The sequence below is a fragment of the Nylanderia fulva genome, unplaced genomic scaffold, assembly GCF_048542155.1.
Source record: "Nylanderia fulva isolate GAGA-0341 unplaced genomic scaffold, ASM4854215v1 Scaffold14, whole genome shotgun sequence".
NCBI classification, from domain to species: Eukaryota; Metazoa; Arthropoda; class Insecta; order Hymenoptera; family Formicidae; genus Nylanderia; species Nylanderia fulva.
Genome location: NW_028189622.1, coordinates 4,217,090 through 4,231,465, shown reverse-complemented (window position 1 = coordinate 4,231,465; position 14,376 = coordinate 4,217,090). Strand labels below are relative to the sequence as shown.

The window sequence follows — 14,376 nt, the reverse complement described above, 5'->3', positions numbered from 1 at the left end:
GAATCACATATATATTTAAATATCAAAATAGAAAATCTTTAAAATTCATATTTTATTCATATCCTTTTCATCATCATTTAACAACTATAATAGTTATCTTCAAATTTATTTGTAATTAATTTTGAAGTGCTTTTCAAGAAAACAAACATTTTGTTTCACATGGAATAAAGTTCCTAATAATATTGTAATTGAATGATAAAAATACAACATTTTTGAATCACATATATATTTAAATATCAAAATAGAAAATCTTTAAAATTCATATTTATTATAGATATCATGAAATAATTACGAAACGATTACGTCGGAAAGATAAATAACTCGTTTTATGCGTGTATATATATTTACTCTAATCTTACAAGAGTACTCTGCTAAATAACTCTCTCGACAACATAGTATTTAACAATCGCTTTAACAAACTTCTCATAGTGTGCATGCCACGACTAATCCGATTGTCAACATTATAAGATTATGCTCGACGCGCGCCCGCGCGCTAGCGTCTTATCTTTATAAATATGAAAGCGCATCCCGGGAGAGTCGCATCCTTCGCCGGCGGTAGATTGAAACTTTACTTACACGATAATTCCGTACAGTGCGTATCAACCTAGGGTGTAATTCAGGTTGATATTCGCCACGGGGCTTGTATACTTCTACTGCGCAGAGACTCGTTACCGTGACTTGGTAGCAAGGTGGTTTGACGCTTATTTCGTTACCCATAATCGCGAAGATTATTCAAACTATCATCGTTCGTGGTCCCGCGCGTGTCGTTCGTCGATGTGGCCTCGAAAACTATGTTCGCGAAATAATTCGAGGTATATAAGTTATACCGTAACGCGTCTTTTCTCCGCTACTTCATACAAAAAAAAAACCGATATGCTCGGTCTTCAAATTTCTCATACGTTAATATTTTAGAGATTGAATTGTTTTACATATTTTCTGAAGAACACATAAGAAAGGAAAATAAAAAATGTATTTTATTAAGCAATTTTTTTTGAGAAGAAATAATAAATATATATTTTTCTCGTATTTTTACTTTCTAGATTCGTTTTCTTTTTCACAAGACGAAGCATTTCGAAGCGTATTTGAAAATTTACGCATGCTATATACATATATAATAGGCATCAATGGGTGTACTAAGAACAATTTAAACACTTATACAAACGTCCTTTAATTAATTCCCTCTAGTGAGTTTGCCTCTCTGCTCGAGTCACTTTCACTCGCAAATTTCTACATTCTATCGACTCGACGGCCAGGCCGGCAATGCAACGTGTTCTATCTCTTCGCCTTCTCCCGATCGTTCTCTTTCCTCGTCGCACCCTACGGTCTTTCTAGTTTACAAACAAGCGACCCTTCAACTCGCCCAGGCTGCTAAGTTGACGCTAGAATGGGTACTAAAAAGTTTTCGAATAAAAGTTTAAATACGCCCCAGACAAACTTCGTTTTGCAGCTTCTCTCCGCGGCTCCCTAACAATATGGCAGCTTCCGGGTCACCTGCCTTTATGCCGCGAGAACATGTAGACGCATCTTTTTATACATATTACCGCGATGCTTACGAATAAATACACTTGTTAACGTTTTCCCTTTTCTACCGCCAGGCAATCACAACGGCGCTCGTATTTCATTCAGTTTCGCCTGCTTTTGTTGCCCTTTTCCGAGGTGTGCGCCGGAGCTTGTTTAGGAAGTTTCCAAATAACTCGTTGAAAATTTAAGAGTCTCGCGGCACCTTTTCCAAAGTGCCGCGGCGGACGGCAAGAAGAATTTGTTTCGGGCAGACGAAGAGAGAAAAGACGAGAAAAGAGAGAAAGGAAAGACAAGCGAAGAAGACAGGACAAACAAATTCGCGAACGCAGTTGAGAGAGGTAAAATGGCGAGATGAAATTATTAATAGTTATAATCCTTTGAAGTCCTTCAAAGTTTTGCGCTTTACTAGACGCGTTTGAAATTAAAAAAAAAAAAAAAAAACCAGTAATATTATTCACTTTGAATTATTTGTAGTAAAATATTGTCAGTTTCTCAATTAAAATTTTGCATGCTCGCTCAAGAGAGAATATGATTTATTTAAAACTAAGCAAATTGATACTGACTCGAATAATTACTCCACAACTCTTTAATCGGCGTAAACAAGAATTTAAGCATTATTTGAATCTTTTATAACTAGATGCTCAGAAATAATATACTGACAATTATACATATATTAATATAAAATTCAAATTTGATCTGAAGTTCATTTCAGTAACTTGAATTCAATTAGTCGCGTCTAAAATGAAATATATAACTTATACATTTGTCATACATTTGTCCGTGAATTGTCAAATTAAGTGCTGTTTGAAGATCTTTTTATATAAAATGATGTCACATCAGACCAGTTAGATACCAGAATGCGCGATGTGGCGTATAGTTTTATGCCAGAAATAATTTGGACCTCGTTATCGATTTTCAATTAATCATGCCCAAGAAAATCAATAGCTATCTATTCGATTGATATGAGTAGGAATTATTAAATTGCTTTTTTCTCGTTAAATTAAAGCCGATCATTTTTAATAAGATCCATTTAAGCGGACGATGAGATAATTTTATATGATTTAATATTCAAACAAGGTTATTTTATTACGGTGCAGATGATTCATTATTAATTTATAGTAAAGTCAAAGATAGTTTTGATAAAAGTTAAAAAAAAGAAATCTTCGTATCCTTTTTAATTTATATCCTGAGAAAAGTCTAGATTACTAACACACGAGGCTACTTGGTACATCACATAAAATTGTAAAAATAATGTTTTTATTTATGTATTAAAATGTCGTAATATTTCATTTGTTTAATGTACACAAATATTTTGCGTATTGAATTTAAGAAGCTTTTATGTTACAATGCCATGCCGTACGAAATTTGCAAATATTACCTACATATATTGTGTGTTGCGTATACTTCCCTAGAAAGCTAATACAATATACATATTAAAAATATTACACATATATATTCATTATCAAAGAGGGAAAAGAGATTTGTGTCATGAATGAACGATTTATTAATTTAGAAAAATGGAAGAATAACTCTTATATATAATTTTTACCGCATGAATTTTTGGAACATAGATTAAGTTCATTATTCAAACATATTATTATACGTCGTGTTTTGCCAACTAAATATAACAACGAATTATATACATATAAGCAGTTGCAAGCTTCCATCATGCAGACAACTCGTTGATTATTTAAATATTTCAACTCCGCTTCGCCACTGTTCCTTTATGAATAAAATTATATTTTTTATTGAATATCAAATATTCTTCCCATTGCATTCTCTCGGATGACTTTTGATTTGTCGTCGCATGCAGCTTGCATTTAGAATCGCAGATCGTTCCGTAAATGGCCGTAATCTTATCTAGGCAGATAAGACGAACGGCAGTCCCATTGGAAACTGCTAGGCGCTTAATGTCGTGTTCGTGAGTTATTGCATACCTCGGCTAGGTCATTAATAACCCCGTAGTATTAAGATTGATTCGGAGACGCGCGTGCGAAAGGGGGAGAAATAGAGACAGAGATAGAGAGAAAGAGAGACGAACGCGACGTGTCCCTTGCCGATTTCGCCAAAGTTTCTCGCAATATTTAATCAGCAGTCGAGGCCATACATTACAGTGAAGACGCGCTGTCTCGTTTCGCTCGCTAAGTATATGCATCCGCGACAAGTCGTTAATACGGCTAAATTACATTAGAGCCAGGAAAATGGATACGTCAGCTACCACGCCTATAAAAAGATGGAGAAGGAGAGAGAGAGAGAGAGAGAAAGAGACGTCTCCGTCGAAAGAAAACGTTCTCGATTACCATTATTCGCACGTACGATTCGCGCGCATTTACTTCTCCTTCCCTGCTCATCCCCCGAAGATTTTCTCGAAGAAATCGTGCATCGGACTTACGCCTTCGACGCTCGTAAATCTCGGTTACGATCCTCCGGGCTTTTACGATCGTCGGGTCGCGGAGAAAATTCACCCCGTTGGCGACATCAATATCGAAGGAGCGACCGTTCGCCCATTGCCACTCGCGAAAACTCACGCGAGAATAACGATTATTCATTAGAACACAGTCGGCTCTCCCTTCGGACGTTTCGGAATAACGATAATCCACGTAGCGGCCGGCAACGGAGCCGGGCTACGGTAAAATTGCGGAGCTTAATGGCGGTAGTACCATCGTGGCCAAGCCTTGTATGGCGTTAATAATGCAGTATATTGAGATTGGTTTCGCGAGGCAGAGAGCGAGGAAGAGAGAGAGAGAGAGAGAGAGAGAGAGAGGAGAAACACGGAGGCAGCAGAACCATAGGGACCTGACCTAGGCATCCGCCCAAGTTATTCGCCCTGCTTTAATAATACACCGATGCGCCAATGTGCGGACTCTGCGAGCCTAATGTAAAGACCAACTCCGGAAACATTATACTTGACTCGGACGTCATGCGAGAGTAATTTGCCTCGAATAACATCCCTTATCTCGAAATCGCGTTTGATTGATATATCGCAGTTACTTATCGCCTCTATATATTCGTGCTCGCTCAAGCTTTCGATATATATATATATATAGCGAACGGTAATTTTACAACGTTATCCTTGCACTTTTTAATTCATTAAAAAATCGTTTATCGTGTCAATATATATATATATATATATGACACGATAAACAATTTTTTAATGAATTAAAAAGTGCAAGGATAACGTTGTAAAATTACCGTTCGCTGAATAGTGCGACAAATATTTTAAGAAAATATATATCGTATAGCTTTAACGTAAAGAGATCCTGCTTTCAGTCCGGTATTTATGTTAACATTATTTTTCTTCGAATGAGAGAACCGCATTTGCAGTCTCTTAAATCAAGATAGAGTACGTCGTAGGAGGCGAAGAAGTGCTTTAGAGATTCTACGATTTGAGTATAAAAATGTAGATAATGAGTTTGTGTCTCCGCGCGCGAACGACGATTGTTAAAGGAACGTCAGCGATATCGATTTTCTCCGCAAGGTCGGAAATACGTATATTCAATAAGGTTCTCACCTTCTTTGTTGGCGCTGCTCTTGATCTCCGTCGCTTTCGGTGCCACCGATGGTTTTGGGATAGCTGAAATAAAAATCATTCGTCTTTAATGACGTCGTATAACTTCTTAAATATCGGCCGATAAATTTGGCCTGCGAAAACTCTCCGCCTTATTCATATTTTAACTCGGGACGGTCATCTTATCTCTCGAAGCGGCGGGAATTACGGTAACGGCGAGATATAACGGAGAGATGGCGGACATTTCTTCGGCGATTTAACCGCCGCCGATTTACTGCTAACACATCCAGTCGGCTTTAAATAAATCTTCGACTCTGGGCGAAATTAAACACAGGGCTCAAGAACTCGCGATTTATGGACGACCGTTTCGCTTTTAAATTATTCTCTCACGCTATATACATGTACGATATTCCAGTACGGAGCAAAAGTACCACGCGATATAGACTCGCGACGATAACAATCGGAGGGGAAAAAAATTGTTTGTCCGAGCACGCAAACGAGTTAAAAAATGCACGTCAGCTTACGGTATAATCTGATGGATCCCTCGGTCTCGCCCAGCGAGTTCTTGCTAATGCAGCGGTAGCTACCGAAGTCGTTCGCTGTCAGGTTTCTGATGGTGAGTCTCATGTGCGCCCGGTAGCTGTTCTCCATAATATTCGTGGTGTATTTCTCATTGGAGAGAATCATCTCCTCTCCTAGAAACCAGTAACTCATGGCACGGGGATAAGCTTCCGTGTGACAGTCGATCGTTACATTGGTACCGGTTGGCGCACCTACCAGCTGATTCGGCACGAAGATCATTGGCATAACTGAAACGTATTTTATAGAGATTTGTGTTATTTTTTCATTCCATTTTTATCCGACATTATTTATATAGGTACAATATTTAATAATTCTGTTATATATATTTTTGAGAGAGAGAGAGAGAGTATATCGTGCGATATATTCAAATTTTCCATTTATATTCAAATATAGTGAAATGTCAAACTTTACTTGTGCAGAATATAAACTGCTATTTGCAGATAAAAAAAAAATAAATAAAATCTCTTTAACAAGACATGCTGAGCATATAAATATTTCTGAAATATCTATGCGATATAAAAAGAATTTCAAAATTGCTCGCGCACGATAATACGAAAAATGTCTTTCAGCAGCGGAGAGGCAGAGACACTCTCTGCCGCAATCTAAAGAGAGAAGGAATTGGACGGTCAGCTTATTACCCGCAACATATAGTCGGAAGACAATAAAATTAAAAAGTGCGCAACACCTCGTGTCCCGTCGCAATATCAAGTTTTTCCCCCCATAATGCAGATACGATGCGGATCAAGTTTGCGACGGGATGGCATTCCGCAAAATGTGCGCCGCGGTCGACGAAACGAGTTCGGAACAAAGTCTATTATGGTTACAAGTCTAACGCGCCACGGCGTTAAGGTTCAGGCAATGAAGAGTTAAGGTCGCGCGAGAGACGCGTCCCATCTTTTCGTTCCTCCGAGGCCGCGGCGCGCTATTCCAGGCGAACAATTTTCTAACTCGGCAACTAAACCAGAAACGACTGCTTCTTCTTCGTTTCGAATTAATCCGACGTCGGATGCACGATGCACCGCTCGTGTAACATCGTGACGTTAGCGACGAGTGTGCGCTTTTAGTAACGGGTTAAATTAAAGTTGCAAACTCCGCCGGCGAGTTTGTATGATGCAATAGGAGAATAATAATGCATTTGTATAGATGGGCAGTGATGTAAAACGACACCCGGGTACCAGAGAGCTCGTTATACTCTCTATAACGAGGAGAATCATATGCTATACGTTCCGGACACGCCAATGATATTGTACGGTTTTTTTTATTTATTTAATTTTTAATTTTTTTCACTTTTTCTTCCTCTCCTTGGTCAGCTGTGCGCGGCAATTTTTGCGAGGAAGAGAGAGAGAGAGAGAGCAAACATTTCAATTAATCACATAGCGACTATACGATAAAGACTCAAAAAATCGACATATTCGATATTCACAATATCCGATGAACAAATAGATGAAAAAGTATTTTAATAAAATATATGAGGTTCTCAATTAAACTCCTAGTTTGCCATTCGCTCTGTCTGTGTGCAACAGAGAGAGAGAGAGAGAGAGAGAGAGAGAGAGAGAGAGAGAGAGAGAGAGAGAGAGAGAGAGAGAGAGAGAGAGAGAGAAAGAGAGACACAGAGGAAGAGATAGAAATGTAACGCAGTTACAGTCTGAATTGCGGCAGATATAGACGTAATCGATGGTAGGAGAAATAGGGAGAAGTGTGCATTAATTAAAGTTAACGCTGGCAATTTGTGGATTTGTGGTAAGCCGGGATGCGCGCCACGGAGCACGCTGATATACAAGCATGGTCAGGTGATCATGACTTTACGAATTTGTATCGTTCATCGTGCATGCTAGTCATTCCGACAGATACTTTATCGATTATACGGAAAAAAGACGTTAGCGTACGTTTCAAGCATGACTAGGAAAACGGAAAAACATGTGTGTGTATCTATATTTTTATCACTAAGAATTATTGTAGATCTAGTATCAATATTTCAAGTAGATTAAATTCTTTTTTCTCTCTCCTTAATTTTTATTAAACCGTTTTTTATATTTAAAAGCATACATTTAAGTGCTTTATGATAAAACTATAAAGTTTCTAAAATCTACTTTAGAGAAAAGAATATTACTGCATTTTATGCTGTAAGAATTATTATTAACGCGATAGTAAAAATCGAAACATCTTGTCAAATCTTGTGCAATCTTGTGAAGTTCACTCGTTCAAAAAATCTCGAATATACATTTAACGAGCTTTATGTTTATAATATTTTTGTTCTGTTAATATTTTTTATCGGAATATATTTTCAAGGATCCCATTATTACTCGAATATTTCTATAGCCTTTTAAACAAGAACAAAATTGTACGACTTTACATCCTGCGCAGTTCCTCATTATTATCATCTTACGTACCTTGAATGCCCGTCTTTAATACCCGATGTAAATAGCGCGCCGTCGATTATGCTCTCATCGCAAAAATCTCGTCATAATTCAGCCGCGTCATACTCTCGTGCATCATTATGCGACCAATTTAAAAAAGGGGTATTGTACTCTTTGCAATGACGCGGAGGATGTAGTTCGCATTTTCTTGCTGTTGTCGACTCACACAGACTGATACAACACGCGAGCGTTGCGAATTGTCGCGTGTGTATTCGAGCGGAACGCAAAGCGCGAAAACGTAGGCGGTAACGTAAAAAGTCAACCCGCTAAATTGTGCATGTCTCATCAACATGCCTGATGAACCTGGCTAACCACTTGCCGAGACGGTGCATGGAAGCGCGCGCATACCAACCGAATTATGTTCCCAACACTTGCGCGCGTTTTCTCTTCTCATCCCTCGCTTGCACGCTTTATGCAACTGCACCATTTTGCCCGCATTGCAACGATGAAAATGCGATATATATATATATATATATATATATATAACTGATTATGAATGAAAATGCAGAAAGATCGTTACGTCGACGTGATAATTCCGTCATTAGATCGAGTATGCAGATTGCTCCTCGAAACTGTCGATTTTAATTTGCCAGATTTTTGAGAATTGGAGGTAGATTTTTCTCTCTAAATTGAAAGCATTTGAATTATCAGCGATTAACAAATAAAGCGATTGGCGAAATCAGAGATCGGAATTTTATTGTTCCACGGAAACCTCATTTCCGTATAGATTGTATAACTGGACTAATGAATTGCTACGTAATAATGATTTGCATTGTGCAGGTACAGGATACCAATATGCAATAGACAATGTGTAGAAATTCACTTTGTTACTTCCGCTCTCATTGTATCGCTGCATTACGTCGTCGATTTGTTCCATTGTAAAGTGGGTAAAGAAAACTGGCCGCGAATAGTACACCATGCTCGATTGGCTGGAATTTATGTAATGTCTCTTTCGAAAGAGTTTACAGCGTGTTACGCCGAGCGATTGTTAAACCTCCGATTCCGGAAGGAAGTCTTGACGTCTTACGCTGATCGAGTACTCTTTCCATTTTCCTTTTTATCGAGAGAAGAATCGAGGGATCTATTGTTTCTCATTCTTTTTAAATCACTTGAAAAGAATTGCAAAAGGCAAAATATAAAAACGTTCAAATATTTTCTTTGAGACTTGTATCACTAAACGCGAAAACATTAATTCCAATTTTCTTTATCGAGATTTTATAAGCTAGCGAAGAAATATGTCGAAGAGAACATTTTTAAAACCTTTATTGATTTCAGAATAAAAATAAATGACATAATGTTTTAATCGCACGAAAATAATTTCTATCAAAATTAAATTGTAATTATTACATTATATATATTAAACTGTAATTATTTTATACAATTTAACTTCAACATTTCATTAATATTAAATTGTTTAAAATAATAATGTTAAATTGTATAAAATAATGTACCCTACATTTATACATTTATACTAAAAGTTTTGTTTATTGATTATTGACTTTTTAACAAAATCATAAAGAAATTTGATCTCTATTCTCGGATTACAAATATTTATATAAATAATAAAAAAACATTTGTTTAGTACCATTTATTTGTTATCGAGCATTTATGTATTTCGAGCAATTATTAAAATTAAAATGGAAGAATATAAGAGAGAAATGGAATATAAAAATAGGAAAACGTAAAATTTTCTATATGAGGAAGGGAGGAACGTTTTAATTATAAATGATACATTTTTCTAATATAATTTGATTAACTCCATTGAAAGGAGAAAATTATATTTAAATAAATAATTAGATTTTAATATTAATACTCTAGATATCTTTTGATTTGGGTCATATGTTATTAACTATTATTATCATAATTATAATGATATACTAAAATACTTAAAAATTCATTTATGGCCCTTGATGCATTATTAAATCGCAAGAACACGTAATAATCATTATTAGAAATAAAACATGCGTATCCATAAATTATAAAATACTTGAAAAAATGTAAGTAAAATCAATCATCGTCTACATAATTAATAGAGTGACACAAGAATTATACGTCAACCAACGTACATTATGCGTGACAGTTAAATCATTAATATGATCAAAGATAATTACAAATCTGCATGTGTATAATGCTGACTAAAGGAAAAAAGGGGACAAAAAAATCGTGACGGATTATCGATTCTGCGGGATACGCAGGTGGCAAAGCGAAAGAAATCCATCGTCGATCAACCTCGAAGAAATTCCCTCGCGGCTCTCGGTCGAATCTAATTATATGCGTTTAAATTGTTACAAGCCGATATGTACCGCAAATCCCAACGGCGCGTACATACATACATACATACATACATACACACACCACCGACCGCACACATGAGATACGTTCCGGGTGCACGAAGAAGACTTCTCGAGCGTCCTCCGCTATGACCCGGCGCGGAAAACCGATGTTCGTCTAAATAAAATATGTCCCCCGCCTTCCTAAATATTCAGAAGATACCCGGCCCTTGTGCGCGGGCGCCGTAGATGTAGTAGGTACCGTTTTCTTCTTTCCTCAACAACGGCGGAGGTCCCGCACGCACGCGGCCGTATCACACCGACATGCAACAGCAGCCGGTTGCGAGCATACGAAGTGACACGAACGAATGAAACGCATAAAAGGGAAAAATGACCAGGACCGACGGGACGGCTTGCGCGCGGCTTTCGGTATTTCCCTCGGGCTTTCCCCAACGGCGTCCTCCCTCCGACTCGCCCATCCCTTCTTGCCTTGTTGTCTGATACACGTATTCAGAGCACAGCACGTGCGCTGCTGTGTATGCAGCGGCGTGTGCACGCGCGCAGGTGTGTTTATGTGCGACTGTGTGCGCGCGTGTTCAATTCGTGAAATGAAATTTAAACAATACACGAACGGAGGCGAGAGAGAGAGAGAGGGTGGAAAGGATCCAGCCTGGGTTGGATCCGAGGTCGCGTATAACGAAGTGTGTTTAAAATTTATTCGATAAATCGTCGCTGGATACGTTCCAGACGAAGACGCCTAATTTTCACAGCCGCTTCCTCTGGGAAAGTTCGCGCCACGTGTGCGTACGCCGCTATTTACGACACTTTACGACGCGCGAGAGCGAGTTGGGAAGTTAAGATATTTTACGAACATTTGGCGTTCACAATCATAATAATGTCTGCCGCAGCCAATTAACATAATTAATTACGGTAATTGAGTCGCAACAGCTGTGTAACACGTTACTGTTCTACATTCCATTTACATCATGCAACCCCTTTTCTCCCGTCCCTACTCTCTTTCTCTCTCTTTCTCTCTTCTATATATATATATATATAACTTATTGTATAGCTATATGTATTATATCTTGTATAATCTAGACGTTTAAATTATAATGCCATTTATATTTATGAAACTTGACATTGACAGATAATACTTCATTGTACGCGCGTTTTGGTTAAATCCATGAATTGAATATCTTCACATCGTTAAGCGTTTATTGCTGAACATTCAGCCGGTGTAACGTCGTAACGTTGTAATTATCGCGTCACGTTGTACCCGTCATATTGCTGGCAGCATGCCATTCGCGACGAACGTGTACACATCTCATATTCGTTATATGTACGTGCAAACGCGATAATAATGTAGGTATACGGTATGCTTGTAACAAACTCACATTCGACATCCACGGTGATCCTCTTGCTGACCGTGGGCGGTACACCATTGGTCGCGATACAGAGATAAGCGCCCATTTCGCTGCGCGTGATCCTCGTCAAGTTTAATTGCTCGCCATCATGCATGGCCACTGAAACCAGAAACGGGAATTGATTCAGCTTAGCCGAGGGGCGTGGATATAATTTAGGGAGACTATGGACCTTTACGTATTATAATGTATAGAGAAGCCTTGAAACAACGTTTCGTCCTTGTTGCCTCCTTGCGAAAGGCGAACGATTATGCAAATTGTAGTAATGTGAAGTTTAATTTTATGAGTAACTAAATCTAAAACTTTACGTGGAAACACGCGTCAAATTATTTTCAAGTGTGTAAACGCTAAAATATCTATAACATGCAGAACACACACACGTAGATATATCGTGCACGAAGAAATATATTTTTATTTTACGATAAATAGAAACTGTAACACAGATAAGAAAAATTCAACTTGTGAAACGATTGCTGTAAAGATCATGATTATGATAAATCGCGTGATGTTAGATGTATTGATCCAATAGGGAACTTTACGCCATACCAAAGTAGTAAAGTTATGAGAACCCCGAATATACGTTTTTATTGCCGTCTGATTTATGCCCTTAGATATCTGGGTTACTCTATATTGTGAAAGTTTGTGCAGCGGAGCTTGTATTTTTAAAGTAAGATTATAGTAAAATTATAAGAAAGTCACGAGACGAAAGAGACGCAGTGTGGAAGTTAATAACCTTCCATTTCTGTCAAACTTATTCGACGTCGATTAGAATTTTTTTTTTTTTTTTTTTCACCATTAAAATCTTTCTCGTTAAAGCAACTTTGTACGAAATTGACTATGCGACTATCGCGAATGACTCACGACGAAGCAAGTATGAGACGCGATTCGCGTGATCAGGATTTTCAGAATGTCATTCGACGAGGGTGGATGGTATTGGCTTCGTGTCTACGTTACATCAACCGAAACTTTCTTTTATCACGGAGAAACAACTGGTACGAGAGTTGATGGAAGAAGGAGGAGAAAAAAGCAAAACAATTATCCCATCGCGACAAAAAATTGACGGTATCAGACTATCTTTATAAAAAATAATTTGTCGATATAATTACATTCTGTGCATTAAATAATACAAATTTTGTAATGCTTTAAAAACATTGGTTTAAAAGGATTTCATCAGCAACACTATAACGAGAACTTTTGCAGACGAGAATTTTGTTAATGAATATTATAATAATGATGATATTTTACTTTTGCGTAACGAGAGAATTTGTCAAATTGACGCGTACAATCGGAAAATTTTCGAGATTAATATTTGTGTGATATTTATGTTCCATCAACGCATCTGCTAATGGACAAACTTTGAAGTAAACTAATGATATATTTCGTATAAAAGTTTTTAATCTCGCTCTCTGAATCTCTAACCACGTTACACAGCGAAATATACGCAAGTCTCTATAGAGATCGTGTATCTCGAAAAATACATTACTTTCGGTAATAAATTACTAGCCGATAATGCGATGGATGGGAGAACGAAATTCGATAGACTAAGAAAGAAGTTTCTCGCCTGGAATCCGACAGAAAGAAAAAGAGTTTCTTTTCGTTATTTAGACATGATATTCACTTCCTTCTCTAACCAAGCATACTTTCTTAATGCTTATAAATCTTTAATCCAGTATGATTTGCTAGAGAACAAGTAACAAAGCTAAGCCAAGCATTAATACATCTCTATCGCGCTGCATTTGAGATTGTAAATTTCTAAATGAAATTTCTTTAGATAACTATTGTCATATATAATTGTAACCCAAGCATTAACAGGTGAAACGCGTCTCTCACTCGTGACTGATCGCGAGTTTCGAGCTATCGTGGAAGAGCAATCAACGTCAATCCTAAGGGGCTTAGCGCGTTCCCATAATGACAATTAACGAAATCGAAACAAACGCGAGCTATAAAAGAAGCTACGACCCGCTCACGATTGGCGGCTGCGATACGCTCGTTTTCCAGTGACGTTCATAAATCTTTGGCCAGGTTTACTCCGGCTTTGCTTGTCTCCTAGTCGCGATTAACCGACCTCCGGCCATTAGAGCTGCCGGCGGCGATGTTTCTTTCACGAGACACATGCCCTGCCAGCTCTCCCATGCCACGTGCTCTATACTCACGGCCAGAGTGGACAGGGTGGTGCAATGCCGCCGATTGGCAGGGCAAGGCGCAAACCGATCGATCGACGCGAATAATTGAGAGAACGCGCGAAATCCGGAGCCGGAGAGAACGACTCCGATCCCGTGGATACCAAGTGACGTGATAACATCGAGCGATAAACCGAAACGATCGCAGAATCACCTGGATATCCGTGCGCGTAAAAGCAGAAAAAAGTATTGACGCATGTTGTGAAAAGGAAGAAAAAAAAACAATAAACTTGTGTGCTTATTTCTTCGATCTTTTCTCGCAACAGCGGCCGAAGACGAAGCGTCTTCGTTTAATCGCTTCGGTCAATACACGATGTCTAGCAGCTGCAGTTTATATCTGGGATGTTTAATCGAAGAGATAAACTGTGTGTTACAGATAAAAATAATAATATTCGTATAACTTTTTTAATCTGGGAAAAAATTCATAATTTTAATTTCGTTTTGAGTATCGTTTTATTCCCGAGTCAGCCGTGCAGA

The 14,376-nt window shown here is 38.1% G+C and overlaps 1 protein-coding gene and 1 long non-coding RNA gene across 8 annotated transcripts in view; one reads left to right on the top strand and one right to left on the bottom strand.

The window, feature by feature from the left end:
* LOC114929304 (lachesin) overlaps nt 1-14,376 on the bottom strand; it is a 234,769-nt gene that overhangs the window by 36,495 nt on the left and 183,898 nt on the right. For all 6 annotated transcript variants that reach the window (XM_029300796.2, XM_029300799.2, XM_029300797.2 and 3 more), the window contains 3 exons: nt 11,693-11,821; nt 5,554-5,838; nt 5,033-5,095 (listed from right to left, as the gene is read on the bottom strand). In XM_029300796.2, the coding sequence (XP_029156629.1) occupies nt 5,033-5,095; nt 5,554-5,838; nt 11,693-11,821 (477 nt within the window). The remainder of the gene's footprint in view (nt 1-5,032; nt 5,096-5,553; nt 5,839-11,692; nt 11,822-14,376) is intronic.
* Nucleotides 1-14,376, top strand: part of LOC114929307 (uncharacterized) — a 245,511-nt gene that overhangs the window by 100,632 nt on the left and 130,503 nt on the right. The window lies entirely within an intron of this gene.